The sequence below is a fragment of the Giraffa tippelskirchi genome, chromosome 2, assembly GCF_054371585.1.
Source record: "Giraffa tippelskirchi isolate mGirTip1 chromosome 2, T2T-mGirTip1v1.2.pri, whole genome shotgun sequence".
Taxonomy (NCBI): domain Eukaryota; kingdom Metazoa; phylum Chordata; class Mammalia; order Artiodactyla; family Giraffidae; genus Giraffa; species Giraffa tippelskirchi.
In genome coordinates this window covers 7,699,490-7,715,036 of record NC_137276.1, presented here as the reverse complement: position 1 = coordinate 7,715,036, position 15,547 = coordinate 7,699,490, and the positions used below count along the sequence as shown (strand labels likewise).

The 15,547-nt window shown below is 53.9% G+C and overlaps 1 protein-coding gene and 1 long non-coding RNA gene across 4 annotated transcripts in view; one reads left to right on the top strand and one right to left on the bottom strand.

Annotated features, from left to right (window-relative positions):
• The window catches only part of FAM53B (family with sequence similarity 53 member B), a 111,651-nt gene that overhangs the window by 76,715 nt on the left and 19,389 nt on the right, over window positions 1-15,547 (bottom strand). For 2 of the 3 annotated variants that reach the window (XM_081533825.1, XM_081533814.1), the window contains exon 2: window positions 1,398-1,650. In XM_081533825.1, coding sequence (XP_081389951.1) covers window positions 1,398-1,475 — 78 coding nt within the window. In that variant the 5' untranslated portion in view covers window positions 1,476-1,650. Of the gene's footprint in view, window positions 1-1,397; window positions 1,651-12,541; window positions 12,706-15,547 lie in introns of those variants that run through there. The other variant, XM_081533835.1, reaches the window with a different exon arrangement.
• LOC145523503 (uncharacterized) lies at window positions 1,082-8,426 on the top strand. Its single transcript, XR_014066631.1, has 3 exons — window positions 1,082-1,476; window positions 3,437-3,508; window positions 7,010-8,426. It is a non-coding gene; the product is annotated as an uncharacterized LOC145523503 (long non-coding RNA).

Below are 15,547 nucleotides of genomic sequence, written 5' to 3'. Positions count from 1 at the left end.
GGAGGGAAGAAGGGAGGGAGCCCTGCTCAGGGGGGGTGTTCCAAGCCACAGAGGAAGCGCACAGGCCCCGAGGCACGTAGGCCAGCGAGGGGTGAGCAGAGTGAGGGGCAGAAAGTGGCAGAGAGCACCCAGGGGTCACGGGGGCCAGGGTACGCCAGCCCCCGTCCATCCAAGTGAGGGTCTGGCGTGTGCTCAGCCGGAGGCGGGGGAAGCTGGTGGAAGGCTCTGAGCGGAGGAGGGCTGCTCTGACCTGCATCTCCTCTAGCTGCTGCTGGTGGAGGAGAGGCTGAAGGAGCCAGAAGCCGGGGCCAGTTCCCATGAGAGTCTGGGCAAGAGAGGATGCAGGTGGGACCAGAGGGGAAGCGGCTGGAATGATGGGAGGGAGTCTATGGAGAGACATGTTCAAAGCCAACTGGAAAAGGAAGGGGTGTTGATGGACAGACACCGGCTCATCCTGAGGAGTTCCTCCAGCCCGCGGTGCCCAGTGAAGGCCTGCGGGGTAGATGTGGGTCTTGGTGGCTTTCACAAGCTCCTACAAGGCCCTGAGACCCACCTGCCCGCTCTCGGCGTGAGTGCTAGGGAGGTATCCGGGGAGGAAGCCCACGAGAGGTGCTAATGTAGGGTTTCACAGGGGGCTGTGAAGGCGCCAGGAGGAGTCCCCCCAAGCCCTGCCCACAGAAGCGGCAGAGAGTCCTGGGGATGAACCACCTGCAAAGCCCACCACCGCAAGAGTGTTCATGCCCAAGTGGGACTGCTTCCTGCTTCCTCAGCACAGTGCAGCCCACCTGCTTCTGAGGAATGAGGGCTGGAAGGAGGACCAGGAGGCCGTGCTATTCCTGGTCTAAGAAGGCCAGGCTCTCAGCCTCTCTGCTCCAGCTCATCAGGGCTCTTGGTCAGAGAAGAACCTTGTGCAGGTCCACCATCACTGGGCCCACCACCGGGCCCCCAGGCCACACCCTCCTTCTCCACCGGCTCCCACTCCTGACATCTCTGAGATGGCAGCTTTTATTCCGACCGCCTTTTGGAGGCCTGGACTGATCCTGGTACCACCCTCCACCTTCTGGAAACCACCTACCTTAGCGGGTGGAGACCAGGAGGAATGTGGGTCTTCGCCTGGCAGGGGCGGCAGAGCCACTCTGGGTATTATTCACCAGGGGCGTGGGGAGTGAGGGGTGGCTGGCCTCCCCTGACTGCTCACCAGAGGACTCTACCTGGGCCAGATACTTCCTGCTGGCGAGAACAAAGCCAGGCTCTGGGTGACGGCCCCACCGCCCCAGCGGCCACATTTCCCAGAGCTCCGCTCGCGGGCCCTCTGGACTCGGTCTGCTAAGCTTGCTTGCTCAGTCCACAGCCCCACCAGGACAGCAGGCCTCCAAACGAGGCCACCGGGTCCTTACCAGCTCAGGGTTGAAGGTCCTGCAGGCCACGGGGTCGGCTCCCTGCTTGTCGAGGCTTTGACTCAGGATCATCACCATGGTAAGGACCTCAGGCGCTGGGCACCAGCCCAGGGTGGGCACGAGCCATCTTCAGGTGGGCAGGTGGGGGGGCAGAGGTGACCTCCTGGGGTGTCTCCTGGGCGATGACGTCAGCAGAGGCTGCTCCCCATCAGGGTGGGGCTCCTCCAGGAAATGGCAGAGTGAAGTCAGCTCTCTGGAAAGATAAAAGAAAGGCAGAAGGACTCAGGACCGTGGAAGACCGGGGGGGGGCCCCCAGAAACACAGCCTCTCCCCTCCAGGTGGGGACCCTGCTGGGGAATGGAACCGCCTCAACACTGACTGAGATGCTTTCTCGGGGGAGGAGGGGACACAAAGGCCAGAATCATCTTCCTGGGAGTCCCCATGCCGGCCCTGGAGCATCCCTAAAGCCGACACCCTGGTGGGCACAGCAGTGACTCTCGGCTCAGCCGTGGCACCTTTGTAAGACAGATCTCAGGGTCTGGGTGGTCACAGGGCTGCACCCCCGAAGTATGCTCAAGCCCGGTGACCTCCTACACAGAGCTGGCCCTACAGACAGCCCAAGGGTCCGCTGATGTCGGACGCACACCCAGCCCACAGTCGAAGCCCATGCCGCTGGCCCTTGGGCAGCCAGCAGTGACTGCTGTTTTCCACCCAGGTCTGGACAGAAGCTACTGGAAGAACTACAAGGGCACATGCCTCGCGTCCTTGGAAGCATCACGTTTCCACAGTGACACGCTGGCAGCACAGGTGCCTCCGTACCTGTCTCCTTCCTCAGAATGAGCCAAAACACGCCGCAGCCCTGGATGGGGGTGGGGGGAGGCCTGCACCCACCCCTCTGAGCTCCTAGCAGTGTGGGACCCTCTCTCATCATCATTCTACACAGCCTGGACTATCTCCCCGACCCAGCGTCATCTCCCACCAAGCAAACGCCCAGAGGGTGCAGCCTGCAGCCCACATTGGGAGAATTGCTCCTTATAAATTAATTCCTCTGATCCTATCTCCATTCCACCCCTCTGAAGGTTACACCTTCAGAGAAAGTCACAGAGATCCACGGAATTTGAAGATCACCATCAAAAAGTAAAAAAAAAAAAAACAGTAAAAATCGTAAAATAAATAAATAAAAAGCAGCTCCTAATCTGTAATTAAAAACAAACTGGTCAGCGCAGGAAAATGTTTTAGAATCTGCTGCTCTGTGTAAAAATTAATTGCACCCTGGCATTTACTTGCTGTCCAGATCGTAAATCATATTTTCCTGTTTACTTCGATTAGACTTTACAGTGGGTGTTATTGAAATTGCTCAATTACGGGCCAGCTGGCAAGCATGGGAAAATTACCTTCTACTGTTCTTCGAAAACAAGGTTCATCCAAAGTGCAGAAGCAGGGAAGGGGAGGGGGAATCAATACATTTTCAAAGGGTTGACTGTTCGGGAGGGAGGCCCGGCCAGGTCCCCAGGCCCCCAGGTCACACCGGGAGACCTGTTTCAAAGCCACACCCATCAAGAAGTGGCACATGTTCTGACCACGTATCATCTGGCCCAGCAAAGAATTTCAGATTACTCCTCCGAGTCTGGCCAGGAAGCCGAGCCAGGAATGCCCGCCAGCCCCCGGGACACTTGGCTTGGGAGCAGGGGGAGGTAGGGGGGCATGTGTGCAGGAGAGCGCCCGCCCGGAGGGGTGCCCTGGACTTCCCCTTCAAAGGGACCCTTTGTGCAGCTCAGAGACAGAGACCGGGCCTGATGGCAGCCGATCTCTCTCTGGGTGCAACCTCAATTCAGCTCTGGGGCCGCCAACCATCGCCCCAGGCCCGGAGTGACCCGCCCTCCCCAGGCCCTTCTTCCTAGAAAGGCAGGAGGGTTCACTGGTTATAGGCTCAAGTCCTGAGCAGAGCACACCTGAGCTGGAATCCCACCTCTTGAAATGTGCTGAGTGCCCTTTGCCAGGTTACTGCCTTTCTGAACTTTGATTTCCTCTCGCCATAGAAGACTGCCACCAGAGCTTGCCTCGGAAGACGGCTACATCATGAGAAAATACGAATTCAAGCCGCTTGCATGGTGAGAAGCCCTTGCTCGTTTGAAGAACTGCTCAATAAACAGTAGCCACGGCCACTAGTTTCATGGGGGAGACCGTGAGTCCTGATCTCTTCTCAGCAGTGGACACCCAACCATCTGTCCTCTCAAAAAAATTTTTAAAAGGCAAAATTTTAAAGCTTAAACTTTTCAAAGCTCATATTCCATCCAGAGAGGACTGGCTATATTATGGTCGATCCCTGTGGTGAAACAGTAAGAAAGATGCTGTGGAAGTCTTATCACCATGGAAACAAGTTACCCCATCTGATGCAGCCGCTGTGTACCAAGCACAAAGCTGGACAGAGGTGGTGGTGCAGGCGTCTCAGCTCTCATGTCTCTGCTCCCAGCAGAGCCCCTACAGAAGGCCAGAGCACACAGAGGCAGCAAGATTGGTGAATACCAGAGGACCATGTATTCCTGGAAACTAGGGCAGTCAGTAAACACAGCAGGCGCTGGAAGGAGCAAAAAGGTCCTGCACAAGCCCTGTCCTCAGGAGTCGTGGAAAGCTAGTATTGAGAACACAGGCACCACAGCTGCCAGAGGCAGACAGGAGGAAGGGGGGGCGGGGCTGGGGCCGAGTCATAAACAGACCCCTCTGCACAGGGGCCAATGACACACAGCACTGCTGGAAGAGCCCAGGAGTCGGGCCAACCCAGACGGCCACCAGCAGGCGACCGGTAAGAGAAATCACAGGGCTGCTATGGAAGCGAATAATACCATGTCACCTGCACCGCAGTTTTAACGAGGTGATTCTAGTGGTGCCGACATGACACACTCTCCAAGATTCACTGTAAACAAAAACAGCAAGGAGAGGAGAACAGTGTGGTCGCATAACCATGTGGTCCTGGAGTGGGAGAAGGCACTCTTGAGTGTATAGCCTTACACACACACACACACATGCTGTTTGCGTATTTCATCCGGTGCATGCAAGCATATTAACACCTTTTTGATTAAAAAGAAAATAAGACTTCAAGAGGAAGGGAGGAGGCAACTGGGAAGAGGGAAGCCTGGCAGCCTGGCAGCCTGGCCTGCGGGTGGTGGGGGCGGGGGCCGTGAGCACACTGCTGACGGGCACACAGGGTATGTGGAGCAGGGCAGCAGCGGGAAAAGGGGCTGGGAAGACAAGAGTCACACCAGACCAAAGGCGCTGATGCCAGGCTCCATCTTGCAGCCAGGGGAGGGTCCCCAAGGAGTTGGAGTTGACGGGGTTGATCTGTTGAAACAGTCATTTTGTTTGCTTTCTTGAACCCTTTGCAACACCTAGCAGGGTGTCTTGACTACACCAAGAGCTTCACACGTTTCTGGAACCAGGCTGAATCGTAGCAACTTTTGAAATAATCTGGGCACATTCTCAGACCCTGTGAGGCAAATCCAGACCAGCAGAGCCTGGCACCATGTGGAATTCCCTGGGATTCCTTTGATCCGTGGCATGGGCCTGGCCAAGCTCACTGGGGAATGCCAATGCCCGTCCAGGGACTCAGAGCCCAGTCTGAGAACGGGGCCAGGGACTTCTCAGGGAGAAGCCAGGAACTTGACCTTTGAGAGACAACTGGGTGCACAGCTCCCCCCGAGGTAAAAAGGAAGTGCCCCGGAGTCCACAAGCGACAAGGGAAAGACCTGCTGAGCTCATCTGTGGGGCACAGATCCTACCCTGGCCTGCTCGGTCTTCTCTGAGCCCATATTAAGAACAGCTTCTATCTACTGAGCACCGACTGTGTACCAGGTGCTTTATATTCACTAGTTACACAACAGATGTAACTAATAACAGTTTACAGACAGATGAAGTAACCCACCCAGGGTTTCAGGGGTGAGCTCCCAGGCCTGTGCTTCCCACCGGAGCCCATGTGCAGCAAAGCCCCACCCGACCCACCTCTCCATCCCAAATGCATCCTTCAAAGCCGCATCAAGCAACTCTCACACAACCTAGCAAGCGCACTCCTTGGCACGTAACCCAGAGAAATGCAAGCTTATGTTCACACAAAGCCCTGCACATGAATGCTCATAACAGCTTTATTCATAACAGCCAAAACCAGGAAACAACCCAGATGTCCTTCAACGGGTGACTGGCTAAACAGACTGTGGAACAGACATGCTGTGGGACGCCCCTCTGCACTGGAAAGGGACGAACTATTGATACCTACTTGGATGAATCTCCAGGGAATTATGCTGTGTGAACAATCCCAATCCCCACAGGTTAATTACCGCCTGACTCTTATTTATGTAACAGTCTTGAAATGACAAAGGGACAGAATGGAAGACTAGCTTTAGTTGCTGCTGGGGGTCTGGATGGGCGCTTGGGAAGGCGGGTGGGAGAGGAAGGAGGATGTGCTTATGAAAAGGGTGGGGACCCTCGAGGTGATGAAAATGTTCTGCATCTCAACTTCATCCGTGTCGACTTCCTGTTTGTGATTTGCACTGTCATTTTGCAACGTGTTAACTGCTGGGGGAAACTGAGTGAATGATACACAGCATTTTCTACGATTTCTTACAGCTACATGTGAATTTACAATGATCTCAAATTTTAAAAACAAACGTTTCCTTCCAGTTTTATTGATATCGATACACAGCACAGAGTACGTTTCAGGTGTACAGCATTATGGTCTGACCTACATACATCATGAAATGATGACTACAAGCTTAGTGAACACATCCATCATCTCGTAGAGATACAAAATGAAAGAAGCAAGAAAAAGAAATGTTTTCTTGTGTCAAAATTTTATTTCTTTAAGGACTTTTTCTTGATGTGGACCATTTTTTTAAAGTCTTTATTGAATCTGTTATGATATTGTTTCTGTTTTGGTTTTTTGGCCACGAAGCACGTGGGACCTTATTTCCCTGACCAGGCATCAAATCCACAACCCCGGCATCGGAAGGTGAAGCCTCAACCACAGGACAGCCAGGGAAGTCCCTTCCTGGTGTCACACTTTTAAATGTAAAAAGCCCACTCCATCGACGCATTTATCAAAACTCATAAAACCAAACACCAAAGAGTGAATTACACTGCACACGCATATAAAAAAAAATTTTTTTTAAGGTGGCCACGTGGCTGCCACTGCCTGTACAGGACGTGTGCAGGGTGGGGCAAGGGACTGGGCAAGGCTCTCCATCACCCTGCAAGTCACCTGACTTCAGTTTCCTCATCTTTAAAACCAAAGTGAGAACACCTGTGCTCTGCGGGCTGCCGGCAGAATTAGGTTAAGAAAAGGCACGTAACAGAACGCAGCACAGAGAAGGCCCCAGGCATCGGTGCCCACTGCCCAGGGTACCCACGGATGGTCAACAGGCACCAAGTGGCACTGCCCGGAGTCCACAAGAGGCCTCAACCCAGCCCCGTGGCACCCTGGCTCCAGGCCCTCCTCTACCTACCCCTTCACAGCTGTGCTTCCCGCCTCCAGCTCCCTGAGCACCAGTGACAGGCTGGGCTCTTCTCATTTCACCCAATCCCCATGAAGAGCTGTTGCTGCTAACAGGATTCCCATTTTCCAGATGAGAAGACCAAGGCTCCAGGAAAATAAATGAAGCATTTGCCCAAGATCCTGCAGCCTAGAAGGGGTGATGGCGAGATGTGAATCCAGGTCTGCCTCCTCAGGATGCTTCATGGACAGGGGATGAGTTTGCTTTGTCACATGAACCTTTCCTAACATGAAACTCTCTTGGTTTTGTTCTGCAACCTGCAATGTGCCTTCTGCAAGCCCCTGAACCCAGCTGTCTGATGTCACTGTGGTTCGAGTGGGAACCCTGCCCGGTGCACACAAAATTCCTTTATATACGCAAAAAGTTCTGTAAACTCTCAAATTCTATATAACTCTTCGGAAGGTTACAGGAGTTTACCAAATGCTTCTGTAACGCATTCTGAAGAGCTACCCTTTGAAGAGAAACTGACCACACTGGAACTCGCCCAATTAAACGTTTCCTTCTTTTAATATCCTTATCCTGTGTTTACTACTTGTGCAAGTTAGTTTTATAGCAGGAGAATATCTCACCACCCCAAACACAGGACTCAGAGCAAAACCTAAACATAACCTTGGCCGCTGACAGTGATTTTCCTGATGGCCTGAGCAAGTCGTTCCTCTCACAGCCTCCATGTCCCTCCCCCTCCCGTTAACCAAAGGAAATGGGAGGGAAACAGCGATTCTGCAAGGTCCTGGAGAAGGCTGCGTGCACTTCTCAGCTTTGGTGACTTCAGCTGCTGGTGTGACAGAAGCAATCTGTGGGCAGGCTCTGGAAGCAAATTTATGAACGTTTGAGGAAGTGCATCTTTCAGGGGGCCATGCGGCCTTTTGCCAGATCCCGTGACAAACCCTTGGAAGGGTGGAGAGGAGAGATGAATCCTGTGGTCGCAGTCAAGGTCCACCTCTGCCAAGAGAAGGGAATTAAATCTGCCTGGGGAGGCCTTTCGCTTGCGGCTTGTGTAGCGAAGGCGTTTGAGTTTAAGGATAAAAAGTTAAAAGCTGCCTAGGAACTTTTATCAAGAGCCCATACTTTCCCAGACAGAGCTGATACTGGAAAGAGAGTCTGGAGTTTCAATAAGAGGACATGCCCGGAGAATGTGTTTCCCAGACACTGGTGGAACGCTTAAACTAACTCCCTTGGCCTAGGTTCCCAAGTCTTCAGGTCCTACTGAAAAATGACCGATCAAAGAGCGAGGCCTTCACCACCTGCAATGCGCTGACAGAAAAACAGAGACAGATGAAACCTCTTACGTCAATACTTGAACATCAAGGACATGCGCGACACCAAATATCACTGATTTAAGGCAACTCCACAGCAGAGGCAACAGACAGCAAAAAACCAACATTTTATCCACCATCTTCCCAGTATCTTCCTGGTCTGTGTTTGCGGAAATTAACAGGTGACGTGGGGTCTACCTTTAACAGAGCGTGAATAAAATGTTAATCACTCAGTTGTGTCTGACTCTTTGTGACACCATGGACTGTAGCCCGCCAGGCTTCTCTGTCCATGGGGTTCTCCAGGCAAGAATGCTGGAGTGAGTTGCCATGCCTGCATCCAGGGAATCTTCCCGACCCAGGGAAGACCCACATCTCCTGCAGTGCAGGCGGAGTCTTTTACCACCTGAACTGCCAGAGCAGTCAGGCCCCCAGGCTTACCACGTCCTCAGAGCAGCCCTTCGAGTGAGCACTGCTGTTTTCCCGTTTTACAGAGGGACAAACTGAGACCCAGGGTCACCCAGCTGTGAAGGGTGAAACAAGGATTCAACCACGTCTGATGGATTCCAAAGTCTCTGTCTTAACCACCGTGGCTTCTACTCCAGGATCTGTTAACATTTATCATAATTATCTCACAAATATTTGATTTCTCAAATGGACCAGATACTGAGGCACAGATGCTGGGTTCGCAAGACATCCCCTTCTCTATAAGCTCTTCCCAAGGTGCCCCAGGCCATACCTCAACCTTTGGACTTAACGATGAAACTGGCAACTAGGGGTCCCACCGAGGCAGGGAGTGGGGAGGCAGGAAGGTGGGGGTGAAAGCATACGGGCACTGCTTCCCCGCCCTGGATGCAAGGTCCAGAATCACCCCCGGCTTCCACTCCCGGCTCAGTCCCGGGTGGGCCATGGCACCCTGGACGAGCGTATGACTTTGCTAAGCTTTGTGATATGTAAGAAGTCGGCCCCTCGAGTGGGAAGTTAAGGAAGGAAAGGTCTGCACGGTGGGGCCCCTGAAGAGGGGCCCAGGGGACCAAGGTCCCCAGGTGAGCAGAGTTCAAGCATAGAGGGGGCCCTCCTCCAGCATGTGGGAACTGGCTACCAGGTCACAGAACAGGCTCACCTCGCTGGGAGGTGCGGTGGCCGGATAACGGAATCCATGATTGAGTCCCACGGTCTCTCGGGCTCCCGTCCACCAGTGGCAGGTGAGGAAACTCGGCTCAGAGAGGCAGCACGGCCTGGCTACACCACACAGCTGACTCATGGCTGCCCGGGACTCTTGAGGGGCTGAGCTGTGAGAATAAAGCATCTGCTGTCCTTAGAGATAGCATGCTCGCCCCATCTCTGATCCCTCATCCCAGAGTAAGGTGTGTCCTTGGGGGTGTTTTCTGCAGTAACTAGGGTGATCGACATTCCCTGGACTAGACCTCCAGATAGTCAAAAGCAGCCAAAGGCCCAGTCTTGGGGGAAGGATGGGCAGCCACGTCACCCATCGGGAGAGGGACCTGCCCCGTGCCCTGCACTGAGCAAAGCAGCCCCAGCCCCCTCGTGAGGCTATCTTGATGGAGGGCAAGCAAAACCCTTGCTTTGGTTCAATAAGCTGTTGAACCAAACTGGGACTCTGTTCTCTGGGACTTTATACAGTCACTCTCACAGCGCTGGAGGGATCTGCTGGGTTTTTTTTGTTTTTTTAAAGCAAATAGCATTTCAAGAGGAGGGGGAGGAAGGACATTATTCAGGGACATGAAAGTGTTGAGACCTGGAGCCAAAACAAATCTGAACATGGGAACGAGACAGCCTGAGTTACTTCTTGAAACTGAAGCCAGCTGCATGCATAACCTGTCAAGAGCTCATTCATCATGAGAAATAACTGACAGGCCAGTCTCCTATAAGCACTCCCGCGATCCTCGCTACCACTGGAGTCATTCTAACCCTCCAAACCCGAGAGAGAGAGAGAGAGAGAGAGAGAGAGAGAGAGAGAGAGAGAGAGAGAGAGAGAGAGAGAGCGAGCAAGAGCGCGTCCTATGGACTCGAGTCCACGGAGCAAACTCAAAAGGAAGGAAAGGAAGGCTGGGCGGGGAGCGGAGCGGGTGGAGGACCAGCACTTACTAAGGGAGCACAGAGTAGACACCACCTTCTCCTCCAGACCAGGGCGAGGCAGAGAACAGAGGACAGGGAGACACAGCAAGGGCCCCCGAGATAAGCTACTGCATGTTAAGCCACTTAGCCTAAGATGACCATGACCTGTGCTTCGCTCAGACCTATTTACAAGTACAGTGAATGTAATCAAACCATGGTTAAGGAAACAAAAGAGAGGAGGGGTTAAAAAAAGAAAGAAAGAAAATCAAACAAGAACAGAGTAGCCCAAGCAGCGTGGCCTCCTCCTGAAGGCGGCAGGGCCCGGGAGCCGTGGGCTCTGGCCTGGCCTCTACCCCAGCCCGTTTGCCGACTCACTTCCCCCGCGTGGCCTTGGTTCCCTCGCCTGATGCCTGGAAGCCTGGGCCACGCCGGCTCCGTGTCTGCCAGTGAGCCCCAGCTGTGTGGTTCAGCCAGGTCCCGCGGCCTCTCTGAGCCTCAGTTTCCTCTCCTGCATCATGAAAATGGGAGCCCAGGGGACTGTGTGACTCGATCAGGGAATCTGAAGGTGCGTTGTGAACTGGAGGTTGGGGGGAGGACGGGGAAAGGCTGACGCCTGCCCTGCAGTCATGCTCTGGCGGCCAGGCCTTGGCCAGCCTTCCTGGTCCTGCTCAGACCCGACCTCCAGTGTTCAAGATTCCAAGAAACCCGGACAACAAAGGCCAAATCCTCACTCGCTGCCATCGTAAGCCTGAGCCGTGACCTTCTGTACAGCTGAGTGGGGAGCAGGAAGCCACCCCGATACTCCCTGAGGGGCTGGTGACGCCTGGGTTCTGGGGCTGGGGAGGTGGGGTTGTCCCCCGCCCCTCTCTCTTCCGGATCTACGGGTGCAAACGGGGGTGTTTGCACAAGCGCATTTTCCAAGCTGGTCTTTAAGCACAGCGGGGGCTCCTGGTGTCTTTCAGTGACATTAACAACGTTCTGGGATGAAGGAAGTTTCTTGGCAGGCCAGGAAGTTAAGTCACTCACCAGTTTTCACGCCTTGGTCTCCTACCTTCTGCAAAGGAATATCCTCCCCCTTGGCAAAATATTTATGGATTTTGGGGAGCCAGCGGACCCGCCCCCAGCCAGGCCGCAGGCACACCTCTGAGCCGGCGTGGCCCAGGAGTGGCTCGGGCAGGGAGAGGTGGTCCTGCCTGGTGCAGGCCACACCAGCCCTGCCCTCACAGAACCCCCAGCCACCAAGTGGAGAGCAGAATCCGCCCCCCCCAGCAGCCGGCACTGGGGCCACGGCTGGGAGGCAGCCCCTCTCTATCTCAGGGGCCCCCTGCGGTATCACAAGTGTCACCCCGGAACACGGGAGGTGACGCAACAGTAAAGGGCTGCTAGGGACGTGAGAACCAGGTCTACCATCTGCCACCCACTCGGGAGGTCACACCCTGACCTCATCTCGCAGACCAGGGGCCTCACCCTCCTGAACCCACTGGTGTTACAGGGTCTGGTGCAGAAATGAATCAGCCCGGCTAACCAATCTCCTCCGAGGCTTGCGCCCTCCCCTCTACCCCTCATGCTGCAGGCGCCACCGCCCGTTCGAGAATGCCATCAGCAACCAAGACAAAACTCTTCGGGGTCTGTCGTAGCAACAGGTACCCTTGAACTTCGGGGCACCTTGCAGTCACATTCTCCAAGCCAGTCCTCTGGTGCCTCCCAACTCCACCAAGATGACTCTGACATCGCACGAGGCGGAGAGAGCCACTCTGTGAACACCAGCCACCTGAAAGCACAGGCAGCCCTAGACTCTCGAGGAGGTGCGAGAAGGGCTGAGGTCCGAATTCACAGCAAAGCCCAGAGACTCAGTTCGGAATGATTTAGAACGGCTCAGGGGCCAAACGCAAGGAGCAGCTGCGGTGGGTCTCGGCTCCTGCTTCACCTTCCGGCAGGGCGTGGGGCAGGGGAAGGGAGGGGCGCCTCATTTGCAAACCCATCTCCACTTCCTCTAAGCGCCCCTGTGGATGTGACAACCCGGCCTCATGAGCACAGCCCTCGAGGGGGTTAAAGAGGAAACGGCAGGGCCAACCCAATTCAAGAAGCCCTGTAGATCTCTTGCAGGGCCTCGGGGGTATCCTGACAGCTCTAAGGGCGACTCCGAGAGCCCTGCCCTGACTTAACCCAACCTCCGGAGGTGAGTAGACCACCTCCTTTGTCAGAAATGGCTCGGGCCCGGGAAGAAACACAGGTTTGTTCTATGTTTGTCCACAACATGCCCCCAAAGTACCTGAAAAAGCCCCTAGACGTGCCAGCGGCTGCTGTCGTTGTCACGTTGCTGTCATGATCACCTATCGGGGCCAGCGGAACCAGGTTTTGGTGCAGGCTTGTCTGACCCTCAGGAAGCGCATTTCACTAAGTCAGCAGCTAAGCTCTACAGCCAGGCCTCGGAGCACCTCCCACACCCACCAGCCAGCGGGCGGGCCTTCTCCCCACGTAGAAGGGGCCTCGCCCTGGTCTCCTCTGGAGGAGATGCCAAGGGCAGGAAGGGGCAATGCCTGCCTCCTCGGCCAGGAAGAAGCCCTGGGGAGGTGAGTGTAAATTATCAATGTGCTCAGAGTTATAAATAACAATAATAAAGCTCTTTTAAAAAAAAAAAGAAGAAGAAGAAGTTGTCAGACTGAGTAAGAGGAGAAGATGAGACTGGATGAAACTTAACAGGTCCTTGGTCAGAGGTTGGACAGCAAAACCAAGTTTCAGGTGCGCTGGGTGAACGGTTAACAGCAGGCCGTCCTCCCGGGAAAGCCGGCTGGGACAGGGTTGTGCTCATTCACTCCACAAGCCCTTGTCCAGTGATGGCTTGGTGTCCACAGGCACTGAAGACAAAAACATATGTAAGCCACAGGCCCTCTGTCCAGAGAAGTAAATATTAACTGATGCATGAGTGAAATAGAAAGTAAAATGCACTAAGAGGCGGAGTACGTTTTAAAAGACAAACGACATGATAACATACCTGGGTGCATTTAAACCTGGGTGTCACAATCTTTATGGGGTGCGTGCAAAGCCGTGCTGGGGTCTCCCCTTCTCACCCCTAAGACATGATAGCGTAACTGGGCCTTCCAGAGTTCAAAACTGGGCATCACAACTTTTACGGGGTGCATGCAAAGCTGTGCTGGGGTCTCCCCCTCTCACCCCTAAGACATGATACTGTAACTGGGCCTTCCAGAGTTCAAAACTGGGCATCACAACTTTTATGGGGTACATGCAAAACCATGCTGGGGTCTCCCCCCTCTCACCCCTCGGTGGGGGGGGGGGGGTTCTTCCTGAGCAGATTCTTGTTCACATCAGTTATTAATAAATCAACAGAACATTCACTACAGCCATGATGCCCATGAAGCACAAAGCCTGCCGCATGACCAGAGTGGCATTCACACCGACCAGGCCCCAGCAGCCAGGGCTGGCAAAGCTGCTCTGCGGGCCCCGGTCTGGCCTCACCCGGCCACTGAACAACACTGGCCACATCCGGAGGTCAGTGGCATTCACAAGCCCACAGCGGGTCCCGCTTCTCAGAGGGGTCAGATACTGGAGGTACCAACGGAATAAACCAGCTTCTCCTCCAAACTTTCAGCACAACCCAATTTAAGTCACCTGCCTTCCACAAAGCGGAACAAAAGCAAAAACATAACTTGGGCAAACGTCTGTGCCATGCTACTGTCAAGGCTTCTGTCACTCAGGCAGCTTCCCCTTGAGCCTCAGATGCCAAATTAATCTGCCCTACAGATTAGTCCTGCTCGGGTGCAAAAAATATGCATCTTCAGCACAGATAAAACGGAAAGCAACTTAACTGCCTAACAATAGGATAAACAAGTGCCCAGACCTCCATGCAAGGGACAATATGCAGCTTTTCAAAAGACTTGATAGATACCAATAGGAAACCATCTTCCAGTCTAGTGCTAAGTAAAAAAGCAAAGACAGTGGACACAGCAAGCTCCTATTTGGGTAAAACTAAATAAATGTAATCATAATATAGAAGGATGCAAAAGAAACAATATCAGGGGTCTTCAGGGAGAAGAAGTGGGTGGCTGAGAACAGAGCGGGGAGGAGGCTCTTCAAGGAATACCATTTTGCATGTTTTGAATTTTGAAGGTGTGTCCTATGCAAAGAAACATATAAATGTTTAAAATCAAAATTCTGTACATATTTATATATGGTTGCACATCAATGGAATATCTCTGGGAGAATAAACAAGAAAAAGGCACCAGGAGCTCTTCCAGAGAGAGGAGAGGCAGACCAGGGAACACGGATGGAGGCAGGCAAAGTTCCTTTTCACAGCTGAGTTTGTACCAAGTGTATATATTGTCTGTTCTTAAAAATTACACACACACACACACAGCTACCTGTAGTTCCCCAAACACCCCCCCATGGTTCCACGTGTCCTGAGCTTTGCTCACGCTGGGCCCTCTGGCTGCTTGCCTCTTAGCCTCGTCTGCCTCCAGCTGAGCTCACAACCCTCGGCTCTTAAGACTCAGTTCAGGTGGCTCCTCCTCCAGGAAGGCCTCGCCCACCCCACAGAAGGAGAATCAAAGGAGCATGAAATGAACGGGCAGTGTGTCCGTCTCCCCCGAGGACTGTGAGCTTCAGGAGGGCGTGAACCCACCATGGTCCCCTAAGTCACAGGACCTCGCATGGACAGCTGCTTGGGGAAATGTTTGCGGAACCAAAAACACACATTCGCTCCGTTAAGTCAGGTCTCGACTTTCCTGATGCCAAAAGCTATTGAAACCTCTCTTCCTTGTGGGGTTTCCCCGCAGCTATCAAAATTGGGCTGTTGGCACAAATTCGAAACATTGCACAAATGTTCTCCTGGTCCACGGAGAGGCTGGGCTCAAAGCTGTCTGGGTTCCACAGCAGCAGAGCAGGAGGAGAGCGTGTGGTCAGAACAAAATCACTCCCTCTGATGCCACTCACCTCCTGGAAACTTGCAAATACCCATCAGGAGGCTCCCTGGGCGGGCCGGCCGGTTGGCAGCCGGCCCTTCACACACCTAATCCCAGGAAAACCTCAGCCCAGGGTCCTTCCCTGTGGGTTTTTTTTTCCCCCCCAAGTTCAGCTTTTAGGAGAAAGCACCTGACTGCACTCAGGGCTGGCGGGGAGGCAGCACCCCCAAATGCCGGCATCCCCTGAGAAGCTGGAGGCCTGAGGCCCGGCAGCCTGCACAGTGAGCAAGGAGGGCCAAGGGGCAGGATTGCCTGGGAGAAGTCAGATGGGCACATGACGCTGTGCTCCTGAACAAAGG